At 38.7% G+C, this 25,710-nt stretch overlaps 1 protein-coding gene across 1 annotated transcript in view; it reads left to right on the top strand.

Annotated features, from left to right (window-relative positions):
- B3GAT2 (beta-1,3-glucuronyltransferase 2) overlaps positions 1–25,710 on the top strand; it is a 72,832-nt gene that overhangs the window by 32,798 nt on the left and 14,324 nt on the right. Inside the window, exon 2 of the mRNA XM_006215799.4 lies at positions 615–759. Within this exon, the coding sequence (XP_006215861.3) occupies positions 615–759 (145 nt within the window). The remainder of the gene's footprint in view (positions 1–614; positions 760–25,710) is intronic.

The following is a 25,710-nucleotide window of genomic DNA, read 5'->3' on the forward strand; positions in this document are numbered from 1 at the left end:
TCCAGCCACCGGTGTGAGGCATCTCCTCTCTAATTTGACCCAGTTGCCTTTGCAAGGCAGGTGAATTTAGCAATGCTTTTCTCTATGTCAGCCTAGAGGATGCCTGGTATCAGTTCTGTACCCGAATCCCCTTATTAATGTTCTCAGCCAAGACTTCTGTGTGTCCATAGCAAGAAAATAATCAGAGAAAGACCACTCCAGCAGCTCCTCAGAGTGGAACTGTTGCTATCAGTGAGGATTAAGGTTTCCCACAGGGGCAGCCAGCCTCCTCTCTTCTGAAGGTGCCAAATATTGTTTCAGATTCAGCTTTGAGAAAAATAGACAATATTTGGCCATTACAACTTCACTGCAGGTAAGTGAGGTTCATATACTGACCCCCTCCATCCCTCCCAGCTGTGAGCCTCCAGCTGCGTCTGTCACAGAGACAGACAGGGACCTGGGGAACCGTGGGTCATCAGAAGGGCTCTGTTTGGATGCATTCACCTTTGGGAGATCTGCGTTCCCTCCTCCCCTCACCCCCAGCCCCATTTCTTCTGTGTGGTACCCACGCCATCCTCCTTTCAAGTTCTTTTCCCTGAGGAATCTTAAACCGCATCTTTCTCCCCTTTTTGTAGATGCGAACCACGCGCAAGGTCTCCGTCTGGCCAGTGGGCCTGGTTGGCGGGCGACGCTATGAACGTCCGTTGGTGGAAAATGGCAAAGTCGTCGGCTGGTACACGGGCTGGAGGGCAGACCGACCTTTCGCCATTGACATGGCAGGTGAGGCATGTGGATGGTGGGTTTGCTCCTGCCTGACTGTCCCTGCTGGCTCCCCTGTTTGTCATAGGCGCTAGAGGAGAGAAGCTTTGACCTTGACCAGCTGCTTTGGTTAAAACCCTAGATTATGTTATCTTCAGCAGATAAATGGTTTAACTAAACCTTCAATGCAGGCTTTTGGTGAATTCAAATAGAAATTGATGTTTTTGGAGGGACTGGAAAATGCTCAGTCCATTCCATTCTGTCACCAGTCCATGCAATGTTGGCGTGCCAGGGGCTGGGCTGGGCAGTCGGGAGTTCGGTGCTGAGGATGCCACCTGACCCCTGCGTCACGGGGTCTGCACCCTGTACTTTTCGATGCCTCTCTTTCCAAGTCCAGATTGTTTTAAGACGTCACATGTGTATTGATAAATTTAGTAGTGATATGATATAGGCAAGCTATTCATTTGCTTATTGATACATTAGTGCTTATTGATATATTTAATATCTATTATCAATGTATTTAATAGGTAAAATTTAAACATTGGATTACTGGTTTTTCAAACATTTATTAACTGTGAGTTAATTGATAAAACAAACATATAGTAAAGGTAGTAGACCAACCACTCATAAAGCTGGTAAAAGACAAAAGCAGTAAAATCATCTATATCCACAATAGGTAGTTAAGAGATACACAAACAAAAAGATGTTAAATAATTACTCTAAATGTAAATGGACTAAATGCCCCAAAGGACATATAGTGACTAAATGAATAAAAAACAAGACCTATGTATATGCTAACTACAAGAAATTCACTTCCATTCTAAAGACACATACAGACTGAATGTGAGGGGATGGAACAAGGTATTCCATGTAAATGAAAATGAAAAGCAGGGATAGCAATACTTACATCAGATAAAACAGACTTTAAAACAAAGACTATAATAAGAGAAAAAGAAGGATAGTATATAATAATAAAGGGATCAATCTAACAAGAAGATATAACAGTTGTAAACATATATGCACCCATTATAGGTGTCCCTAAATACATGAAACAATTATTTAAAAACAGAAAAATTGTCAGTAATACAATATTAGTAGGGACTTTAATGCCCTACTTACAACAGTGGACAGCTCATCCAGACAGAAATTCAATAAGGAAAACTGGCTTTAAATGACCCATTAAAGCAGATGGAATGAAGGTATATAGAGAACATTTCATCCCAAAACAGCAGAATACACATTCTTTTCAAGTGCACGTGGGATATTCTCCAGGAGAGCTCACATGCTAGACCACAAAACAAGTTTCAATAAATTTAAGAAAATTGAAATCATATCAAGCATTTTTTCTGACCACAACAATATGAGATAAGAAATCGAGTACAGGAAAAAGTGCAAGAAATACAAACATGTGGGGGCTAAATAACATGCTACTAAATAACCAATGGGTCTTGAAGAAATCACAGTGAAAATTTAAAAAAAAAACAAACCTGGAGACAAATGAAGATGGAAACACAAAATACCAAAACCTGTGGGACAGAGCAAAAGCAGTTCTAAGAGAGAAGATTATAGGCATACAGGCTTACCTCAGGAAACAAGAAAAATCTCACATAAACAGTCGAACAGGACACCTAAAGGAATTATAAAAAGAAGAACAAACAAAATCCAAAGTTAGTCAAAGGAAAGATACCATAAAGATCAGAACAGAAGTAAATGAAATAGAGACTTAAACAAAATAGAAAAGATCAATAAAACTAAGAATGGTACTTTGAAAAGATAAACAAGTTGATAAAGCTTTAGCCAGATTCATCAAGCTTTAGCCAAAAATAGAGGAGACCCTAGTCAATAAAATCTGAACTGAAAGAGGAGGCCTTACAACCAACACCACAGAAATACAAAGGATTATAAGACATTACTACCAAAAATTACATGCCAATAAAAAAGACAACCTAGAAGAAATGGATAAATTCCTAAAAATATACACTCTCACAAGACTGAATCAGGAAGAAATAGAAAATATGAACAGACAAATTACCTCTAGTAAACTTGAATCAGTAGTTTAAAAACTTCCAACAAGCAAAAGTCCAGGACCAAACAGCTTCATAGGTGAATTCTACCAAAAATTTAAAAGGATTTAGTACCTATCCTTCTAAAACTATACCAAAATAATGATGAGGAAATCATGCTTCCAAACTCATTCTATAAGGCCAGAACCATTCTGATACCAAAACCAGATAAAGGCACCACAGACACCACATACACAAAAAGAAATGTACAGGTCAATATTAGTGATTGACATAGATACAAAAATCCTCAAAGAAATATCAGCAAACTGAATTCAACAGTATATTAAAATGATCAAATGGGATTTACCCAGGGATGCAAGGATGGTCCAATACTTACAAATCAATCAACATAGTACACCACATTAACAAACTGAAGAATAAAAATCATATCATCTCAATAGATGCAGAAAAATCTTGACAAAATTCAACATTCATTTATGATTAAAAACTCTCAAAAAAGTTGATATAGAGGGAGCATGCCTACATATAGTAAAGGTCATATATGACAAAAACACAGCCATCATATTCAACAGAGAAAAGCTGAATATATTTCTTCTAAGATCAGGAGTAAGACAAGGATGGCCACATTCATCAACATAGTATTAGAAGTCCTAGCCACAGCAGTTAGACAAGAAAAAAGAAATAAAAGGAACCCACATTAGAAAGGAAGAAATAAAATTGTTGTTTGTAGATGACATGATACTGTATATAGAAAATCCTAGACTGCCATCAAGAAACTATTAGAAATAATAAATGAATTCAGTAAAGTTGGCAGTATACAAAATTAATATACAGAAATCTGTTGCATTTCTAAATATTAATAATGAACTATCAGAAAGAGAAATTAGGAAAATAATACCATTTATAAATGCATCAAAAAGAATTAAATGTCTTCTGCCCCTTTTTGATTGGGCTGCTTGTTTTGTTTTTTCTTTTAATATTAAGCTGTATGAGCTGTTTGTATGTTTTGGAAATTAGTCCCTTGTCAGTTGTGTCATTTGCAAATATTTTCTCCCATTCTGTACATTGTCTTTTCATTCTGTTTATTGTTTCCTTTGCTGTGCAAAGCTTTTCAGTTTAATTAGATCCCATTTGTTTATTTTTGCTTTTATTTCCATTACTCTAGGAGCTAGTTTGAAAAAAATATTGCTGAAATTAACGTCAAAGAGTGCTCTGCCTATGTTTTCCTCTGGGAGTTTTGTAGTATCTGGTCTTACATTTAGGTCTTTAATCTGTTTGGAGTTTATTTTTATATATGTGTTAGAGAATGTTCTAATTTCATTCTTTTACACGTAGCTGTCCAGTTTTACCAGCACTTATTGAAGAGACGGTATTTTCTCCATTTTATATTCTTGTCTCCTTTGTTGTAGATTAATTAGTTATAATTCTTCTTTGTCTTCTTTGGAGAAATAGACACTTCTCCAGAGAAGACATCTAGATGGCCAGCAGGCACATGACAAAACATGAATGTGACAAGATGTTCAGCATTGCTAATTATTAGAGAAATGCAAATCAAAACTACAGTGAGGTATCACCTGACACCAGTCAGAATGGCCATCATGAAAGTGTCTACAAATAATAAATGTTGGAGAGGATGTGGAGAAAAAGGAACCCTCCTACACTGTTGGTGGAAATGTAAATTGGTGCAGCCACTATGGAGGACAGTATGGAGGTTCCTTAAAAAACTAAAAATAGATCCAGCAATCCTACTCCTGGGCATATATCTGGAGAAAAATATAATTCAAAAAGACACATGCCCCTCGATGTTCATAGCAGCACTATTTACAATAGCCAAGATGTGGAAATAACCTAAATGTCCATCAGCAGATGACTGAATAAAGAAGATGTGATTTATATATATATATACACACACACATACATATATATACATATTCATAAGTACACACATATATACATATACACGTACATACACACACATACACACACATATACATATATATACACACACATAGACATACACACACATGATGGAATATTACTCAGCCATTAAGAATGAAATAATGTGAAATTGCAGCAACATGGATGGACCTAGAGATTATCATATTAAGTGAAGCAAATCAGACAGAGAAAGAAATTTAGCATATCATAGCACTTATATGTGGAATCTAAGAAAAAATGATATAAATTCTGTTTACAAACCCAAAGCAGACTCATGGACATAGAAAACAAACTATGGTTACCAAAGGGGAAAGAGTGGATGGGATAAATTAGGGGTTGGGTATTAACAGACACATGTTACTATGTATAAAATAAATAAATAACAAGGACCTACTTTATAGCACAGGGAACTATATTCAATAACTTGTAATAACCTATAGTGAAAAAGAACCTAAAAATATATATTTATGTATGTATATGTATAGCTGAATCACTTTGCTGTACACTTGAAATTAACATTGTAAATCAACTACACTTCAGTAAAAATAATTTTTTAAAAAAAGAATAAAATACCTAGGAGTAAATCTCACCAGAGGTAAAAGACATGTACTCTGAAAACTATAAGACATTGATGGTAGAAATTGAGGACAACAGAAACAAATGGAAAGAAATACCATGTTCATGGATTGGAGGAATTAATGTTGTTCAAATGACCACACTACCCACGACAGTCTACAGATTTAGTGTAATCTAAAAAATAAAAAAATCAATAGCATTTTTCACAGAATGAGATTAATTCTAAAATTTGTATGGAACCACGAAAGACCCTGAATAGCCAAAGCCATCTTGAGAAAGAACAACAAAGCAGGAGGCATCATGCTTCCTGATTTCTTACCATTCTGCAAAGCTACAGTCATCCAAACAGTGTGGTACTGGCATGGAAACAGACCTATACATCAATGGAACATAATGGGGAGCCCAGAAATCAACCCATGCTAATATGGCTAATTAATAACAAAGGAAGCAATAATATACAATGAGGAAAAAGACAGCCTTTTCAATAAATGACATTGGGAAAACTGGACAGCTACATGTAAGAGAATCAAACTGGGCTACTTTCTCACACCACATACAGAAATAAACTCAAAGTAGATTAAGGACATAATTTTTTTTTTACTTTAATGACAGAGTAGGAAGAGTTTTGAGACAAAACAGATATGTTGAAAGTCCCAAAGGAGAGTTTGAGATTTATAAATGTTAGCCACTATATATAAAAATAGATTTTTTAAATGTTTCTGCTGTATAGCACAGCAAACTATGTTTAATATATTGTCATAACCTTTAAAGAAAAAAATATGAAAATGAATATATGTATGTGTATGCATGATTGGGACATTGTGCTGTACACCAGAAATGGACACATTGTAACTGATGGAACTTCAATTAAAAAAAAAAAGTCTCAAAGGAGAGGAAATATGGGGAATCCAGACCTTAGATAGACAAATTCACCTCAGCAGAATCACCTCGTCCTCCAAGTGAGGAGGTGAGGTCACCAAGGAAACAGGACCTGGGAAAGGGGTGGAGGGGGTGATGGTTACAGGCTGGCCATCTGCCGGGGGTTAACAGAGCAGAAGCGACACTGGACTGAGTTCCATGGACACGTCCTGAACACAGGACTGCAGGGCCTGGAGGGGACGTCTATCCGCTCCCCCTAATGTGTATCCAGCAGAGAGAAGGGGTGTAATCAGTTAACAACTGACTCTCCAGTGAGACAGGAGATGAGATGTAGATGGGCTGTGTGGGTCTCCACTGAAGGGTGCCATCCACATGGGCCAGGTCAGGGAAGCAGGGTCACAGTTGGGGTGGGACAGTGAACCCCAGGGACTGTGGCTCTAAGGGAAAAGTGAGCTGGGCTCAGATTGTGAGAACTGAGTGTCAGGGTAGGAATTTGTCCTTACCCCGTGGCTGTTGGAGAGTCTGTGGAATGTTTTGCGTAGAGGGCTGGTGATTCAGACCTGTGATTTGAAAACAGCATGGCAGCAGGGGTGAGCCTTCAGGCCAGTGTGCCATCCTCATACAGGATGCTGGGGCTGAGGTAGAGGAGTAGGAGGTGATGGGAAGCCTTCTAGGACAGCTGTCATGGACTTGCAACATTGTAACAAGCCATTTCATGGATAAAGGAGATGCGGTGCATATATATACAATGGAGTACTACTCAGTCATAAAAAGGAAGGAAATTTGCCATTTGCAGCAACATGGATGGACTTGGAGGGCATTATGCTAAGTGAAATAAGTCAGACAGAGAAAGGCAAATACTGTGTGACATCGCTTATATGTGGAATCTAAAAAAGGACAGACTAGTGAATAAAACAAAAAGAAGCCGACTCACAGATACAGAGAACAAAGCAGTGGTCACCGGTGGGGAGAGGGGAGTGGGGAGGGGCAAGACAGGGATGGGGAAAAAAGAGTTTTTGTGGGATTAAACGGAATCACATGTGAAACTTTCAAAACTTGTAAAGCACTATAGAATTTAAAGAACCTTTTGTTCAATTAAAAAAATTGTAACAAGCCATTTCAGATTCCACTCATAAGTCAGCAGAAATGCGGATCTTTCTAGCACAGGTATACGGTGACAACGGATATATTCAGTTTAATTTGGGGACGTTTTAACTGGTGTGATCTATTGTCTTATCCTTTGAGTTGTAATTTCTGTGTGGAAAATGTGGTACCCTTGGGTAATTATAATTTACCATTGCCCAAAATTCCAGTTGTTTTAAAATAGGAATCTGCATATTAGAGGGGGAAAAAAATCACATTCCTGGGCTAAAGTTTCTGGGCTCAGGATTCATCATGGGTGCGCCATACTAGAGGGTCGTGGGGTTCGGAGGGGCTGCAGATTGAGGTGAGGGGAACACAGTGCCTGCCTGGGCTTCGTGTGGTCGCAAGGGGAGTCACTCAGGAGTGCAGAGCAGATTCCTGCAGCCCCTTCCTCCTGTGTTCAGAGGGTGAAGGACCCCGCCAACACCTCTCCAAAGTCCTACCTCCCCTCCCACCTGCCACGAGGCCTCCTCCACCCCTGTCCTCCCTTCGTTCTCAGCTTTTAAACCTCACTGTCTCCAGGAAGGCTTTGCAGGCATCCAGATGAAGACAGCTCCCTGGCCTGGTTATTTCCTCCTGTCATTTGAAACCCCTGCACTTTTGCTCCCCAGAGCCTACCACAGTGCTGTTCCATCTTTAACTGTAATTGTCAAATGCAGCCTCCACGGAGGCAGAAGCCTTGGAAGTCCTGGCCTCCACCCCACCCACAGTCTCGGGCCCCGTGTGTACCAAGCCCCAGCCTACAGTGGGCTAAGGGATTGCCTCACAGCCGAGTCCCCACTGCCTGGCTCACCAGGCAGACCTTTTTAAAAAAAATAAGTGATTGTCAGTGATGACTCTGAAACAGAAGGGAGCCAAGGATGACACGGGCAGGTCCCTGAACCTCTCTCGTGGGCTCTCTGAAGATGACAGGTGTGCACGGCTTGCTTTCTCTTGAGACTTGCTGACCAGGAGTCTCCTTGGGGTAATTTACTCAGCCAACCCTTTCCAGGTAGGTAATGTGGAAGGGAACTGCAGCCCAGCCCAGCCCAGCCCAAATGATCATTGAAGCCACCTGAGCGTAGCCAAAGTTGACGAAGTTTTCCTCTGCCCCATGACTGTAAATGCTGCAAGACGGCGCTGAGCATGACCTTCTCGCCATTTTGGGTCCATTTGTAATCTGTGTGCGGTTTTCAATACAGGACAGTTTTTTCTGCAAAAGACCAAGTCAGTGAATGTTCTCAGGAGAGTGACTTGATGTGTCTTGTGGTTCCTTTGGGTGCAGGATCCAGGGACGGAGGTGGGACTTGGCCTGAGGTCAGCACAACGTGACTGTCACTGGAGTGGGGCGCAGGCTCTCTGGGAGGGGGCGGCGGCTGCCGCTCCTAACAACACGCAGCGCTGAGGAACGCCGGTGGGGGCTGGGCAGGCGGAAGCCCGGTGTGCATTTCTCGTCTCTCGTCCAGTTCTAGAGACGTCGGGGCATCTGATGCCTCCAGCCCCTCATTCAGTCCTGTCCGCAGGCGGCCGGCTCTGCTGGGCGGAGCTGGGCCTGGGGGTACGGCGCCCCTGCGCGTCTGGGGCTCGCAATCAGGGTGCTTTCCTGGGGCGGGGCGGGTGTGCAGAGGCTGGGCGAGAGGGAGGGGGAGAAGGACGTGTGTGCAGGGGAGGTGGGCAGAGGGGTTTCAGGGCCCCATCCCCCTTCACACAGAGCCGCTCTGCATTTACATAGTGTCATGTCCCTCCAGGTTCCAGTGGAACAAAGCTTTCCTTTAGCACTCAGAATTTTGAAAACCACAAGTTTTCCCTCAGAGCAGAGAAGTCTGACAGGCTTAATAACGACTGTTTACTGAGAATTTGCCAGGCAGCAAGATTACTGAATCCTGACTCAGCTCTGTTTGCATGATTGTCCTCTTTTAAATATAAGGAAACCGAGGCCCAGCCAGACTGAGCGACTTCTCCAAGGTTACACAGTGATTAATGGAACTGAGATCCAAACTCTGTTCAGGAATGGGCCTCCCACCGGGCTTTGAATCCGAACTCACCCACTTACAGCCAAGGGAACGAGCCCTTGATCGCTGAGCCTACGTGCTCTCCACCTGCAGAGCAGAGGACACGGGATCATCCCTTCACAGAATAAGGCTCCACCTGTAAAGCACAGGGCACAACACTGCAGCCGCTCAACGTCTGGGGTGCCGCGTAACCAAGAAGCAGGATCCGCCCAGTGTCGTGGGTGTGTTCACGTGGAGTCGGGTCCCCCCCGGGCGGCTGTGGAGGCGGGGTGCTGACCTCGGGGCCCCTTGGGCACAGGCAGGCTGCACTTCTTGCTTTCCTCACGTCTAAACAAGGGATCAGACCATCTGCCTCGGGGGTCATGTGAGGCTGAAATGAAAAGAGCAGCAGGAGGAACCGTTCCTGCTGTCCTGTGAAGATTTGAGTCTGCACAGGCATGTATGTTTCCGATCCGCCTGGAAGAGGGTGACTTAAGACCATGCAACCTCCTTGCTCAAGGCTCTTGAACTTCTTTTCTCTCCTGGCTGGTGGAGCCGTGCTCATCATCATTCAGCGAATTAGCTCAGTGTGCAGGATGGCGTGTGGGCATAGACACCGGCCCTGGCTTGAGCGAGAATACTCCCCAGAGAGTGGTCAACAGGAAAGAAACAAAGATCATTTAAGCATTTAGAAGCTGGTATGTGCTCATGTTTATAATTTCCCAGCGAAAAACAAAACAAAAAAGCATTTGAGCTTTCAAAAGGCAGTGCCATCTGTAACATGGAGATTGGCAGGGTGTTTGGTGTCACCGCTCAGCTTGGGGAAGAGTGCTAATGAGAGGGAGCCTGGTTCTCGGTACAAGTTACCGATGGCTCCCGGGGAAGGATTTACACGTTTTCTAATCAGGTCACTGGGGGCGGGGGAACATCCTTTTCTACCACTTAGACTTTCCCAAGAGCCCCTAGGAGAGCATCCATAGAATTTTCATTTGGAATCTGTTAAAGAGATAGACAGCTAGTGGAAAGAAAACAAGAGTTAGGCTAACCTGGGGGCGGGCACACAGGCTACCTTCTGAGACCGGCTTCGGAAGTAAAGTTAGCGGGCATCCTTCCTGGGCCCCACAAACAGCCATATCACGCCTACCCCAGACACTCTGCAGCTCAGTCCCTGTTGTTTCAAATTTGCCAGCCACCAAGGTAAGGCGAGCATCGCCCTTAGCTGGTGGGCCTGAGGGTATCAGGAGTGGCCACACAGCATCCTGCAGCCCAGATTATGGAATGTCACAGCCTTCCCATGTGTGCCTGGCTGATTCCTAGTCACCCCTCAAGACCCACTAGTGGCGCAGGAGTCACTTTCTACAGGAAGTTTTCCTTATGTTCCCTCCAGCATCGATGCCCGTCCCACATGCTCCTGTAGAGCCCTGCAGTTCCGCGCCTGTCCTCCAGGGGGCGCTCCCGTCGGCGTCCTGCCTACTCTGCTCCCTCTGCCTGCGGGGCGCTGAGCCGGGAGGGAGCTCAAGTCTCCCACCTGCCTGTCCAGGCTGGGCACCGTCCCTGACAGTTGTAGCTTGAACAAATGTGTGCTGATTTCATAGATTTTACTTGTCCAACTTTTCTAGCTTGAGGATCACCAAAATTAAGTTTGACAGCTTCTAATTTCTGCTGAGATCACATTGCCATTATCTCTTTTTATAAGACAATTTTAAACTAATTTTTATTTTTAAGATTAGGCATCCTCAGTGACAATCCAGAAACAGTCCAAGCTCTTTGGATGCACACACACAAAATAGTCAAAAGTGATTCCCCAATTTTCAATGACAAGAGGAAAAAACATGTCCATAGCTGCAGCTGATTTCTCTGTCCTTTTTCTCCAGATAGGTATTTTTTAAAGTTCTGTACTCCAGAGAGCTCCCTAGGGAGGGTCTCATTCAGTTGTTCACAGCCTGGCTACACATCAGAATTACCGAGAGAGCTTTGAAGAAATGCACATTCCTAGGCTCCATCGCTGATCTGTTAAACGAACATCTCTGGGTGCAGGTCTGGTGGGGTGTGTGTATATCTATGTTAAGTCTTGAGGTGATTATGAAGTACAGCCAGAGATCAGAACGGCTGGTGTAGCTGGTCAGAAGCTACCTGTTTCTTCCTCTGGTTCATACCAGTCCCTTGGCAGGCACGGCCCCTCCCAGGCCACCTGTGAGGCAGTCTGGGGGGTTGAGATAGGATGACCCCATGCTACAGAAGGTTTGAGAATATTTAATAAAATTATTTCCATAGAAGACACTCCCATTGGGCAAGCAAGGAGAGACCTTAAGCACAGGAGAGTATTTTTTATTTTTCCCCTCTTTGGGGTGTAGGGGAGGTAATTAGGTTTTTATTTATTTATCTGTTTTAATGGGAGTACTGGGGATTGAACCAAGACCTTGTGCACGCTAGGCAGGCACCCTACCGCTGGGCTATATGCTACTACCCCCCAAGAGTATTTTTTTAAATTGTAACAACTGAGGGGAGGCTATAGCTCAAGGGTAGAATGCGTGCCTAGCCTGTACAAGGTTCAGTCCCAGGGGTTCAATCCCAGGACCTCCATTAAAATATATACATGCATACATACATACATACCTAATTCCCCCTCCAAAAATAAATAAAATTGTGAGAACTGACAAGCACCACTAACAATATAAGAGACTGCCTATATTCACTGGGATTGAAGTTTAGTCTCTTTTTTTAAATTGTGGTATACATATGTAATGTACCATCTTAACTATGTTTAAGTATACAGAGGCATCAAGTGCATTCACACTGTTCTGCAGTGATCCCCACCGTCCATCCCAAGAACTTCTCATCATCACAAACTGAAACTCTGTCCCCATTTTGTCAACTGATTAAAACAAAAAGTGCAGCCTTAAAGTTGCGAGTTATGTTTTATTTGAGGACATTACTGAGCACTGTAGCCTGGGAGTCAGCCTCTCAGATCGCTCTGAGGGACTGTTCCAAAGAGGTAAGTGAGAAGCCAGGGTATATTTAGGAGTTTTTACTTTTTAAAAAAGGCAGTAAAACATCAAAAGATTATGACTAATCACAAAAACCAGATGTCCTAAGTTAATGATTTTAGTGCTTCTCTGTATATGGGAAGATGCAAGAGGTGGGCTCATTGAAATCATTCCTTTGATGTGCATCTTAGCTGTCTAGGGTCAGTGTCCTGTTTCTCTCCATCCCAAATTCCCCTCAGCACACATTTGGGTGGCTTCAGTGGCTATTGGCTTGGTGGAAGGCAACGCTTTTTTTTTGTCCGCACATTAAACAATTACTCCCTACTCTCTCCTCCCTCCAGTCCCTGGTAAGCACCATTCTACTTTCTGTCTCTGTAAATTGGGCTTTTTGAGGTGCCTCATGTAAGTGGACTTACACTTGTCCTTTGTTGAGCCAGGACAGTCACTTTCCCCTCTAGGGAACCTTTGGTGTTAGTATGCCTTACATCCTCACCACCAATTTACTAGAAAATCATTCATGGGTGTTTTTTAGTATTCGGTTCATTAAACCTCCTTAATGTTCCTTTCTTCTTAGGATCAAGATTTCCATCCTTGGTCAGCAAGGATGTTTGTTCTGAATGTTTCCTCAGAAGGTTTAGTTTCCTAAATGATGGTTTCTTGTTTTCAGAGTAGAGATTTAAATGAATTGTTTGAAGATTAGCTAAAGGACACTTCTTAGAAATAAAGAATGTTTAATTTTTTCCACAAAGGACAATGTCTTCTAAATGGCTTTTGAGGAGTTTTAAAAACTAGACAGTAATGAAAAAAAAAACGGTTTACCCTGAAGCAATCATGAACTTTCAGTCAGTGTTCTGGAGCAGATTAACAGACCAAGTTCACAGCCTAGCCATGCTTTTTCATTCCTATTCTGCACTAGAAAAAAAATCACTCTATCAAGATTTGCAGATATATGTACTATATATAAAACAGATAAGCATCAAGTTTCTTCTATATAGCACAGGGAACTACATTCAGCATCTTGTAGTAACCTATAATGATTAAGAATATAAAAAGGAATATATGTATATGGATGGCTGAAACGTTATGCTATACACCAGAAATTGACACAACATTGTAAACTGACTATACCTCAATGAAAAAATAAAATTAAAAAAAGAAAATCACTCTAAAGTATAATTGGAAGTAAATGTAGAAAGCTATAGCTCTGCCTGCCCCTTAGGAAGCAGTAGATTAGGAAGGGATCTTTATCATGGTCGTTAAGAGCACATCCTGACGTGTAGGCATTCAGTCTTAGAATGATGAAAATCTATAGCATGAAACGGTAGTAATTTAGAGATGATAGTAAATAGATAAAAGACACATTCCTATTATACAGCCCTCTTTCTTGCTTTCTATATCTGATTTAAATCTAGCGGAAATGATTCTTGGAACATGATTGTCAACATATTGGTTTTTCAGTTGGATTGTTTGTAGATGCCAAGGCTGGAAGGAAAAAGACTATAGAAGAGGGTTTGGGTATAGCTCAGTGGTAGGACACATGCTTAGCGTGCATGAGGTCCAGGGTTCAATTCCCAGTACAGCCACTGAAATAAACAAACTAATAAACAAACAAATAGATAAATATGTAATTACCTTCCCCTCCAAAAAATTATAAATAATTTTTTTGAAAGACTGAAAAAACGTACTCATCAGTTTTCTATCTTTTAATAGAGATACCGTTGACGTATGACATGATGTTACTTTCAGGTGTACAACATAATGACTCTATTTGTATATATATACAAAGTTATATAAAAATTGTGTATATTACAAAAAGTGATCACCACAATAAGTCTAGTTAACATCCATCACCACACATACTTACAATTATTTTTTCTTCTTGTGATGAGAGCTTTTAAGATTAAGTTGCTACTGTCTCAGCAACTTTCAAATATACAGTGTGGTGTTATTACCTGTAGTTACCAGGATGTACATTACATCCTCAGGACTTACTTATTTTGTAACTGGAAGTTTATACCTTTTGACCACCCTTACCCATTTACTCTACCTCTCCACCTCCCACCATTGAATCACCAACCTGTTCTCTGTTTCTATGAGTTCAATTTGGGGGGGAATTGTTTTTTCGAATGGAAATCATGAGATCGTGTGGTGTTTGTCTTTCTCAGACTGATTGCACTAGGCATAATGCCCTCAAGGTTTATCCATGATGTTGCAAAAAGCAAGTTTCCTTCTCTTTAATGGTTGAATAATATTCTGTTATATGTACATACATACACCATGTCTTCTTTATCCATTCATCTGTCAGTGAACATGTAGGTGGCTTCCATGTCTTAGCTGTTGTAAATAATGCTGCAGTGGACATGAGGGTGCATCTATCTTTTCAAATTAGTGTTTTCACTTTCTTGTGATAAATATCCAGAGGTGGAATTGCTGGATCATATAGTAGTTCTGTTTTTAATTTTTTGAGGAACCTTCATACCATTTTCCATAGTGGCTGCACCAATTTACATTCCCAGCAGCAGTGCACAAGGGTTCCCTTTTCTCCACATCCTTGCGAACACTTTTTATTTCTTGTCATTTTGATAATAGCCATCCTGACAGGTATGAGGTAATATCTTATTGTGGTTTTGATGTCTTTTCCCTGATGATTAGTGATATTGAACACCATTCCATGTACCTGTTAGACATTTTGTATGTTTACTTTGGAAAAATATCTGTTCAGAGCCTCTGACCATATTTTAATCAGATTTTTTTTTGCTTTCAGGGTTTTGAGTTCTTTCTATATTTTGGATACTAACCCCGTATAGGACACACAGTTTGCCTTTCCTTTGATGACGCTTTCCTTTGCTCTGTGGAAGCTCATTAGTTTGATATAATCCCACTTGTTTATTTTTGCTTTTGTTCCCTTTGCTTTTTGTGTCAAATCCAAAAAAAAAAAAAAAATCATTGCCAAGACTGATGGCAACGAACTTACCACCCATGTTTTTCATCTAGGAGTTTTATGGTTTCAGGACTTATGTTCAAGTCTTTAATCCACTTTGAGTTCCTTTTTCTGTGTGATATAAGATAATGGTCTAGTTTTATCCTTTGATACATGGCTGTCCATTTTTCCCAACACCATTTATTGAAGAGACTGTCCTCCCCTCATTGTATATTTTTGGCTCCTTTGTTGTAAATTAATTGAGCGTATATATGTTGATTTATTTGGGGGCCTCTTATTCTGTTTCATTGATCTGTGTGTCTGTTTTTATGCCAGTACACACTGTTTTGATGACTGTAGCTTTGTAGTATGGTTTGAAATCAGGGCATGTGATGCCTCCAGTTCATTCTTCTTTCTCAAGATTGCTTTGGCTATTCAGGGTTTTGGGTGGTTTTATATAAATTTTAGGACTATTGTTCTGTTTCTGTGAAAAATGCCATTGAAATTTTGAAAGGATTTGTACTAAATCTGTAGATTGCTTTGGGTACAATGGGAATTTTAATAATATTAATTATTTTAATGCATGAACATGAGATATCTTTCCATTTGTGTTGTTTTCAGTTTCTTTCATTAGTGTCTCATAGTTTTCAGTGTACAGGTCTTTTACTTTCTTGGTTGAGTTTCTTCCTAAGTATTTTATTCTTTTTGATGCAATTTTAAGTGGGATTGTTTTCTTAACTTCTGTATCTGATAGTTTGTTATCGGTGTATAGAAATGCAACATAAAAAAGAAATGCAACAGATTTCTGTATATTGATTTTTTATCCTCCAGTTTATTGACTGTTTATTATTTCTAACATGTTTTTGGTGAAGTCTTTAGGGTTTTCTTAATATAATATCATGTCATATGCAAATAGTGACACTTTTACTCATTCTTTTCCAGTTTGCATGCTTACCTGATTGCTCTGTCTAGGACTTCCAGTACTATGTTGAATAAAAGTGGCATCCTTGTCTTGTTCCTGATCTTAGAAGAAAGCTTTTAGATTTTCCTCATTGAATACAGTATTAGCTGTGGGCTTATGTTGAGGTACAATCTTTTTTTTTTTTTTGAGTAAAGGTAGATTTATTTAGAGAGATGCATCAAAGGGCAAGAGAAAGGCCACAAGGTGTGGGGTTGGGTGCTCAGATTAGAGTAAAAGTATGTACACACCCCATAGACTGAGTGCAGGCCGTCTCTGAAGAGGGAGAGAGAGAGGGAGGGCGGCCGAGGTACAATCTTTTTATAGACACTTTGTTGAGAGTTATCATAAATGGATGTTGAATTTTGTCAAATAGCTCTTTCTGCATCTCCTAAGATGAGCGTATGATTTTTATCTTTCATTTTGTTAATGTGGTGGTTCACACTGATTTTCAGATGTTGAGTCATCCTCGCATCCCTGGAATGAATCCCACCTGATTATGGTGTGTAATCCTTTTAATGCATTGTTGGATTCAATTCGCTAATATTTTGCCAAGGATTTTTGCATATATGTATATCAGGGATGTTGGCCTGTAAATTTCCTTTTCTTGTGGTATCCTTGTCTGGTTATGATATCAGGGTAATATTGGCCTCATAAAATGAGTTTGGAAATGTGCCCCCCTCTGCTATTTTTTTGGAAGAGTTTGAGAAGGACTGGTATTAATTCTTTTAAAATGTTTGCTGGAAGTCACCAGTGAAACTTTCTGGTCCTGGACTTTTGTTCAACAAGAGGTGTTTGATTACCAATTCAGTCTTCTACTAGTAATCAGTCTGTTCAGAATTTTTTTTATTTCTTCATGATTCAATCAGTAGATCATTTTTAGAATGTATCCATTTCTTCTAGGTTGACCACTTTGTTGGCATGTATCTATTCATAGTAGTCTCTTATGATCCTTTGTATTTCTGTGGCATCTGTTGTAATATCTCCTCTTTCATTTTGATTTTATTTATTTGAATACTTTTTTTTTTGTAAGTGTGGATACAAAGGTTTGTCAATATCTTTTATTTTTTCAAAGAACCAGGTCTTAGTTTCATTTATCTCTTCTGGGTTTTTTTTTTCAGTCTCTGTTTCATTTATTTCTGCTTTGATCTTTGTTATATCCTTCCCACTTCTAACTCTTGGTGTCATTCATTCTTTTTCTATTCTCCCGAGGTGTAAGTTGAGATTGTTTGAGGTCATTTTTGTTTCTTTATGTAGGCATTTATACCTATGAATTTCCCTCTTAGAACTTCTTTTGCTACATCTTAAAAGTTTTGGTATGTTTTATTTCCATTTTCCTTTGTCTCAAGGTAATTTTTGATTTCTCAGCAGTTGTCTGTTTTTAACCTTCATGCCCTACATTACTGTAACTACTTCTTCTATGATTATCTACATCAAAGGATTATAATGGGACTGGGGATTTGAAAAAGAGAAAGACAGTGGCATCATTGGTATTGGTAGAGTAAGGGCTTTTCCATGTCTTGTCCTATATAAAAGCAGTGAGAATACTGCAAGAATTGTCAAAATCAACTTTTTCAGGACTATGGAAATTAATCCAAGTGTGCATCAACCTAGAAAGTGTTTTTTCAAGAAAAATGGCTAAATCTTGGTAAGAACAGGGAGTATTGCATTGTTTTGACTTTCCAGATTCCCATCTGCTCTCCCCAGCTCCACAGTAGCCTTGAAAAACAAGAGCCCTGCAGTCATGGCAAAAAATCAACAGCTACTGATCATAGTACCTACTGGGAAGAAAAAACAAGGTTGGAACTCATTCAAAGCTCTGCTCAAAGAGAATTGTCATTATTTGACACAATAGTTCCCTAGAAAATCCCATTCATAAAACTTGTCTTTTTCTGACCTCACTCAGAGCTCACCCAGGGTAACTAACCTTTTCCTGGAGGCATTTTTTCAAGAACAAAAAACAAATACAAAACCCCCCAAACAAACAAAACCAAAATAAATACAGAAATGAAAACAAAATATTGATTGTTTACCATCACAGCTCCCTGAGGCAGTGATAATACTTGTGGAAAACAGTAAGCTAAGTACAGAATTTAAAAGAAAAAGTTGGGTGAGTATTTTATTCTGTAAGAGGCTTTGAAAAGCTCTATCATATTGCTGAAATTCTAAAATTCCACATGTACATATAGGTCTGTGTGCATGCCTAGAGCCATACATGTGCTTAAGAAAAATGTTATAAGCCCTGAGCTCTCACCCCTGTCCAGGCAGAAAGGGGTGAAGAGTTGTAGACTGCTAGGCTGAGTGTTGAACACAGGTTCAACATCCACACAGAGCCCCTTGGCAAAGACTGAGAGCCTCTGTGGTTCCAGGCATTTAAGAAAATGTGCCCAATATTTAACTGACTTCTAAGTTGAGCAGAGATTTCAGTGGCCACACACAGCAAAAAACACAGACTTTACAAAGTTAGTTCAAGAAAGTCACAAATAACAGTAACTACAACAAAAGCAACAACAACATATACTAGAAAGATAAGAATATCTGATTCTAGAGTTGCCACATTCTATTATTTAAAATGTTTGGTTTTCAACAAGAAATTACAAGACATGCAAAGAAACAAACATGGCCAATACAAAAGTCAATAGAAACTGTCCCTGAGAAAGTCCAGACATTGGACTTAATAGGTAGACTTTCAAGCTCCTGTTTTAAATATATCCAATCAACCAAAGGAAACCATGTCTATATAATGAAAGGAAAATAAGAGAATGATGTCTCATCAAACAGGGGATATAAAGCGGTATAAATTAAATTAATTATGTTTTAAAAATAAAAAAAAAGACCAAGTAGAAATGCTGGAGTTGAAAAGTACAGTAACAGAAATGAAAAATCCACTAGGAGGGTCAGAGCAGGTTTGAGCAGACCAAGGAATCAGTGTACTTGAAAGAGGTCAATTGAGATGATTGAATTTAAGGAACAAAAAGTAAAAAGTGAAAAAAAATGAACAGTCTCAGAGATCTATGGGTCAAGAGTAAAAATATATGCAAACTGTGAGTCTCAGAAAAAGAGAAGGAAAGGAATAGAAAGAATATTCGAAGAAAAAATGGTCTTCACAGATTTGTATGAAAAACATTAATCTACATACCCAAGAAGCTCAATGGACTCTAAGTAGGATAAACTCAAAGAGATCCACTCCTAGATACATCATTAGCAAACAGTTGAAAGACAGTGATGAAGAGAATATTGGGAGCAGCAAAAGAGAAATGACCTATCACATATAATGGACCTTCAGTACGATTAACAGCAGATTTCTCTACAAGAACCATGGAAACCACAAGAGAATAGTTTGACATATTCAAAATACTGGAGGGGAAAACTGTCAACCAAGAATTCTATATTGAGAATAATTATCCTTCAAAAATGAAGGAGAAATTAAGACATTCCCAGTGTACAAATGCCAAGAAAATTCATTGCTAGCAAAATGTCCTACAGGAAATACTAGAGGGAGTTTTATAGGACACAGTGAAAGGACACTGGACAGTAACTAATCCACATCAACAAGTAAGAGCATCAGTAAAAGTAAGTCTATAGTTAAATTCAAAAGACAATATAAAAGAGTTTTGGATTAGTAAATACAAACTAATATATATATATATATATAATATATTATATATATTATATATATATATATACACAGATAACAACAAGGTCCTACTATATAGCACAAGGAACTACATTCAATATCATGCTATAACCTATGGTGAAAAAGAATGTACATACATGTATAACCAGAAAATAACACATTGTAAATCAACTATACTTCAATTTATAAAAATAAAATTTAAAACAAAGACTATAGAAATGTAATTTTAAATACCTTTATTATAGTATGGTTCCTGTACAGTAAACCACACATATTCCAAGTGTACAATCTGAAGAATTTTGATAAATGTGTATACCCATGAAACCACTACTACAATCAAGAGAGCTAACATTTCCATCACTCCACAAGAGGTGTAATTTTCAAATCCTCGATTTATACCTTTCCCACCCTATTACACCCTGGTAACCATAAGTTTGTTCTCTATGTCTGTGAATCTGTTTCTTTTTTGCAGACAAGTTCATTTGTGTGTTTTGTTTTTAGATTCCACATGTAAGTGATATCATATGGCATTTTTCTCTTTCTGGCTTACTTCACTTAGAATGACTAGCTCCAGGCATTATTTGGCATAATGAAAATGGCATTATTTTATTCTTTTTTATGTCTAAGTAGTATTCCATTTTACACACACACACACACACACACACACCTGCACACCCTCTCCAGCATTTATCATTTGTAAACTTTTTAATGATGACCATCCTGACTGGTGTGAGGTGATATCTTATTGTAGTTCTGATTTGCATTTCTCTAACAATTAGGGATGTTGAGCATCTTTTCATGTGCTTGTTGCCCAGCCATGTGTATGTCTTCTTTGGAGAGATGTCTATTTAGATCTTCTGCCCATTTTTTTGATCAGTTTGCTTCTTTTGTTTTATATTAAAGTGTATGAGCTGTTTGTATATTTTAGATATTAGTCCTTTGCTGGTCACATTATTTGCAAATATTTTCTCCCAGTCTATAGGCTGTCTCTTCATTTTGTTAATGGTATCCTTAGCTGTGCAAAAACTTTGAAGTTTAATTAGCTCCTATTTGTTTATTTTTGCTTTTATTTCTATTACTCTAGGAGCTGGTTCAAAAAATAAACTGCTGTGATTTATGTCTGGGAGTGTTCTACCTATGTTTTCCTCTAGGAGTTTTATAGTATCTAGTCTTACATTTAATTCTTTAATTCGTTTTGAGTTTATTTTTATATATGGTGTTAGAGAATGTTCTAATTTCAGTCTTTTACGTGTAGCTTTCCAGTTTTCCCAGCACCAAGTATTGAAGAGGCTGTCTTTTCTCTATTATATATTCTTGCCCCCTTTGTCAAAGATTAATTGGTCATAAGTCTGTGGGTTTATTTCCAGACTTTCTATCCTGTTCCATTGATCTATGTGTTTATTTTTGGGCCAGTGCCATATTGTTTTGATTACTGTAGCTTTGTAGTATTGTCTGAAGTCAGGGAGTATGATTCCCCTAGCTCTGTTCTTCTTTTTCAAGATTGTTCTGGCTATTCAGGGTCTTTTGTGTTTCCATACAAATTTTAACATTTTTGGTTCCAGCTCTGTGAAAAATGTCATTGGTAATTTGAATATAAATGTAATTTTTATCTTTAACTCTTTTTTTTTAACTTCTCTGATTTAAAAGGCAGCTGCATAAAGCAGTAATTAGAAATTTGGATTGAGAGACATAATCTATATAGATGTATTTTGCATGACAATAATGGCACAAAGGAGGAGGAAAAAGAATGGAGTTATGTAGGAGCAAAAATTTTGTATACTAATAAAATTAAGTTTGTATTAATCTGAACTAGATTGTTAGAAGTTAAGATGCTAATTGTAATCCTCGAGGCAGTGTCTAAGACACTAATTGAAAAAAACATTGTACAAGAATGACAAATAGCAAAATTGTGCACTAGGAAATAACTACTTAATGCAAAAGAGGATGGTGATGGAGAAATAGAGGAATGAAAAGATATTGGACACATGGAAAACAAATCACAAACCGGCAGATGTAAATCTTCAATTATCAGTAATTACATTACATGTGAATGGATTAAACAATCCTATCAAAAGGCAGACTGGATAGAGAAATATGATCCAACTATATGCTGTTTACAACACAAACATTTTAGATTCAAAGACACAAATAGGCTGCAAGCAAAAGAATGGAAGAAGGCATATCTAAACAGTAACAAACAAACCAAAAAAAGAGCTGAAATGGCTGTATGAATACAAGACAAAATAGATTTTAAGACAAAAAAAGTTGTTACCAGAGACAAAAAAAGTTGTTTTATAATGATAAAAGGGTCAATCTATCAAGAGGACGAAACCATTGCAGATGTGTTTACACCTTAAAATGGAGGCCCAAAATACATAGAGCAAAAACAGCAGAACTGAAGGGAGAAGTAGTTCAAAGATGATAGTTGTAAACATCAATGTCCCACTTTCAATGGTAGAACAACTAGGTAAAAGATCAACTGGAAGAGAAAATTTGAAAAGAACTGTAAAACAGCTAGACCTAGGGCATCTACAGAACACTTCACCTACCAGCAGAATACACGTTCTTTTCAAATGCACAACTGACGTTCTCTAGCATAGACTACAAGACAAGTATTATTTTAAGCCGTGAAACAAGTCTTAATAAACTTAAAATAACTGAAAGGATACAGAGTATGTTCTTGGGCCACAATGGAATGAAATTAGAGATCAGTACCAGAAAAGAGTTGGTGGAATTCACAAGTATGTGGAAATTAAACATCACACTCCTAAATAAACAAGAAATCACAAGAGCAATTGGAAAATACTTTGAGATTAACTAAAATGGAAACAAACATGCTGAAACTTATGGGGTGTAGCTCAAGCAGTGTTTAGAGGCAAAGGTATAGCTGAAAATGCCCCTGTTAAAAAGAAGAAAGATCTTAAACCAATTATCTAATCATTTACAGTAAGAAACTAAAAACGGAAGAGCAAATTAGACCCCAAACAAACACAGAAAGGAGATAAAATTAAAGAGAAAAAAAAGAGACTAGAAAAGCAATACAGCATAGTAACAAAGCCAAAATTTGTTCTTTAAAAGCATCAACAAGGTTGACAAACCTTTGGTTAGACTGCCCCAGAGAGAGAGTAGGAGCCTGCTATTACTAGAATCAGGAATGAAAAAAGGAGTATTACTACCAACCTCACACACGTTTTTAAATATAAGAGGAAACTATGAAAACCTGTATGCCAAAAAAAACTAGAGAACTTCGATGACATGGACAGATTCATCAAGAGGCTATTAAAACGGACTCAAAAGGAAAAGCAACTAAGAATAAACCTGTAAGAAATACATTGAATTAGTCATCAAAACCTCCCACAGAGAAAAGCCCGGTTCCAGGTGGCCTCACTGGTTAATTCTACCAAACATTTAAAGAGGAGTTAAGAACAAATTTTCACGAACACTTCCAAAGAAATAGAAAGGCAGAAACACATTCGAAGTCATGCTATCAGGTTGATGTTACCCTGATTCAAAAAGCAGACAGTACAGATTAAAAGCTTATAGACTAATATCCCTTATGAATATAGAGGCAAAATTCCTAAACACAACACTAGTAAAGTTAAACAGCAACAGATAAAAACAATTGTGTACCATGACCAGGTAGAATTTATCCCTGGAGTGTAAGGTTAGTTCCTATACAGAATTCAGTAAGTGTAATATGCCATGTCAGTAGAATAAAGCACATACTCAAGTCAATATGTACACAAAAATCATCTGACAAAATTATTCACCATCCTTTCATTATAAGAACATGAGACAGAAGGTCAGTAACTGAGGAATGGTACTTCCCCTACTTGATAAGGAGCATCTATGAAAAACACACAGCTAACATCATACTTAAGAGTTGAAAACTGAAAGTGTTTCCCCTAAGATCAAGAATGGGACAAGGATGGCCCCTCTTGACACTTGTAATCACTGTTGTCCTGTAGGTTTAGCGAGGGAATTAGGCAAGAAAAATGAATAAAAGGCATCCAGGTTAGAAAGGAAGATCTTTTACATAACAAATCCTCAGGAATACACATACAGGCACATGTGCGCACACACACACAACTTCAGGTGCTATAAATGATTGAAGTTTGCAGGATGTAAGATCAATATATGTACATCATTTGTATTTCTGTACAATAGCAATGAACAGTCTGAAATGAAATTAAACAATATCACTTACAACTGTGTCAGAAATAATAAAATACTTAGTAATAAATTTAACGAAAGAAGTATCAGACTTGCACACTAGAAACTTAGAACATCATTGAGAGAAATTAATGAACCAAATAAGGGGATAGACATGTTATATTCATGGATTAGAAGACTTAATGTTATGGATTAGACGATTTATTAGTATTACTAAAATGGCAATATTCCACAAATTAATCTACAGATTCGATGCAATTCCTGTCAAAGTTCTGGCTGCGCTTTTTGCAAAAATTGACAACGTAATCCTAAAATTCACATGAGAAAGAAAGGAACTCAATAGCCAAGACGATCTTGAAAAAGAGCAGAGTTGGAAAACTTACAGTTTCTGATTTGGAAGGTTACTATAAAGCTAAAGTAACACAGTGTGGTACGGCATGAAGATAAGCACATGAATCAACTGAACAGAAGTGACAGTCTAGAAATAAACCCTTACATTTATGGTCCAGGGTTTTTGCCAAGAGTGCCAAGATGATTCAAGAGAAAGAACAGTCTTTACGAAAAAAAAAAATCATGCCCAGAGTTATAAATATACCAAAAGCCACTTAACTGTATCCTTTGAAAAGGCAAATTTCAGCATATATGAATTATATCTCAATAAAGGGAAGGCGTACGGAAGATTCTCTCTCTCTCACACACACACACACACACACACACACGAACGAACACATGACACTCAAAAAGGCAGTGTGTGCTTTGCTAGGAAAAGATATGACCGGAAACTCAACTCATATCAACAACTCTTATCTTTCTTTTTCCACTTTCCCTGACACTATTGTGTGTATGTGTTTTAAATGGGGACTTGAAATCTTTTTTTCTTATTGTTTAAAGTGGGGAGAGAGAGAGACTGTTGGAAGTCCCCGATAGCTACTGGCAATAGTAGAAGTGTTCAAGGGTCCAGCATTCCAGGACAACTAGCCAGAGCAACTGTGCAAGAAAAAGTTGTTAGTATCTTTTTGTGACCAGACAATAAAGGTACTGTTGCCAAAAACCATCTTTTGGGAACTGGAAATAGTTTTGACTTGGAAGAGCCTCGCTGAAATTAGATTATGAATAGTTAGAAAAAAGAGACCAGTGCCAGTGAGACAGGTACGTGGAGGTGGGACCATGCTGATGCACGGTAGAAGGAACTGACAGGCACCACTGATGCTATTAAAACAGAAGAGGTTTACTGCACATTTCTTTTTCCTTTCCAATTTGTCTGCCTTTCCTTCCTTTATTTTCTTTTTATGCCTTATTGCAAAGGCTAGGACCTCCAGTACTTTGTTGAATAAAGGTAGAGACAGACATCCTTGCATATTCCAGCCTTCAGCGGTTTGACACTCAGCCTTTCGCCATTAAGGACAGTGTTGGCAATAGGTTTTTTGTAGACATACTTTATCAAGTTGAGGAAGTTCGCTTTTTTTTTTAGTTTGCTGAGAGGCTTTTCTAGAATCATGATTAGATGTTGGATTCTGTCAAGGGCATTTTCTTCACCTATTGAGATCATCAGATTTTTTTTCTTTTTTAGTCTCTTAATTTGGTGAATTATATTGCTTGATTTTGAAATGTTAAACCAACATGGCAGTCTTGGAATAAGCCTCACTTGGTTATGATTTATTGTCCTTTTAATTGTTGGATTCAGTTTGCTAGAAGTTAAGTATTTTTCTGTGTTCATGAGGGTTGCTGCTCTGTAGTTCCCTTGTAATGTTTCCATCCGATTTTGGC

This window comes from Vicugna pacos, chromosome 8 (assembly GCF_048564905.1).
Source record: "Vicugna pacos chromosome 8, VicPac4, whole genome shotgun sequence".
NCBI classification, from domain to species: Eukaryota; Metazoa; Chordata; class Mammalia; order Artiodactyla; family Camelidae; genus Vicugna; species Vicugna pacos.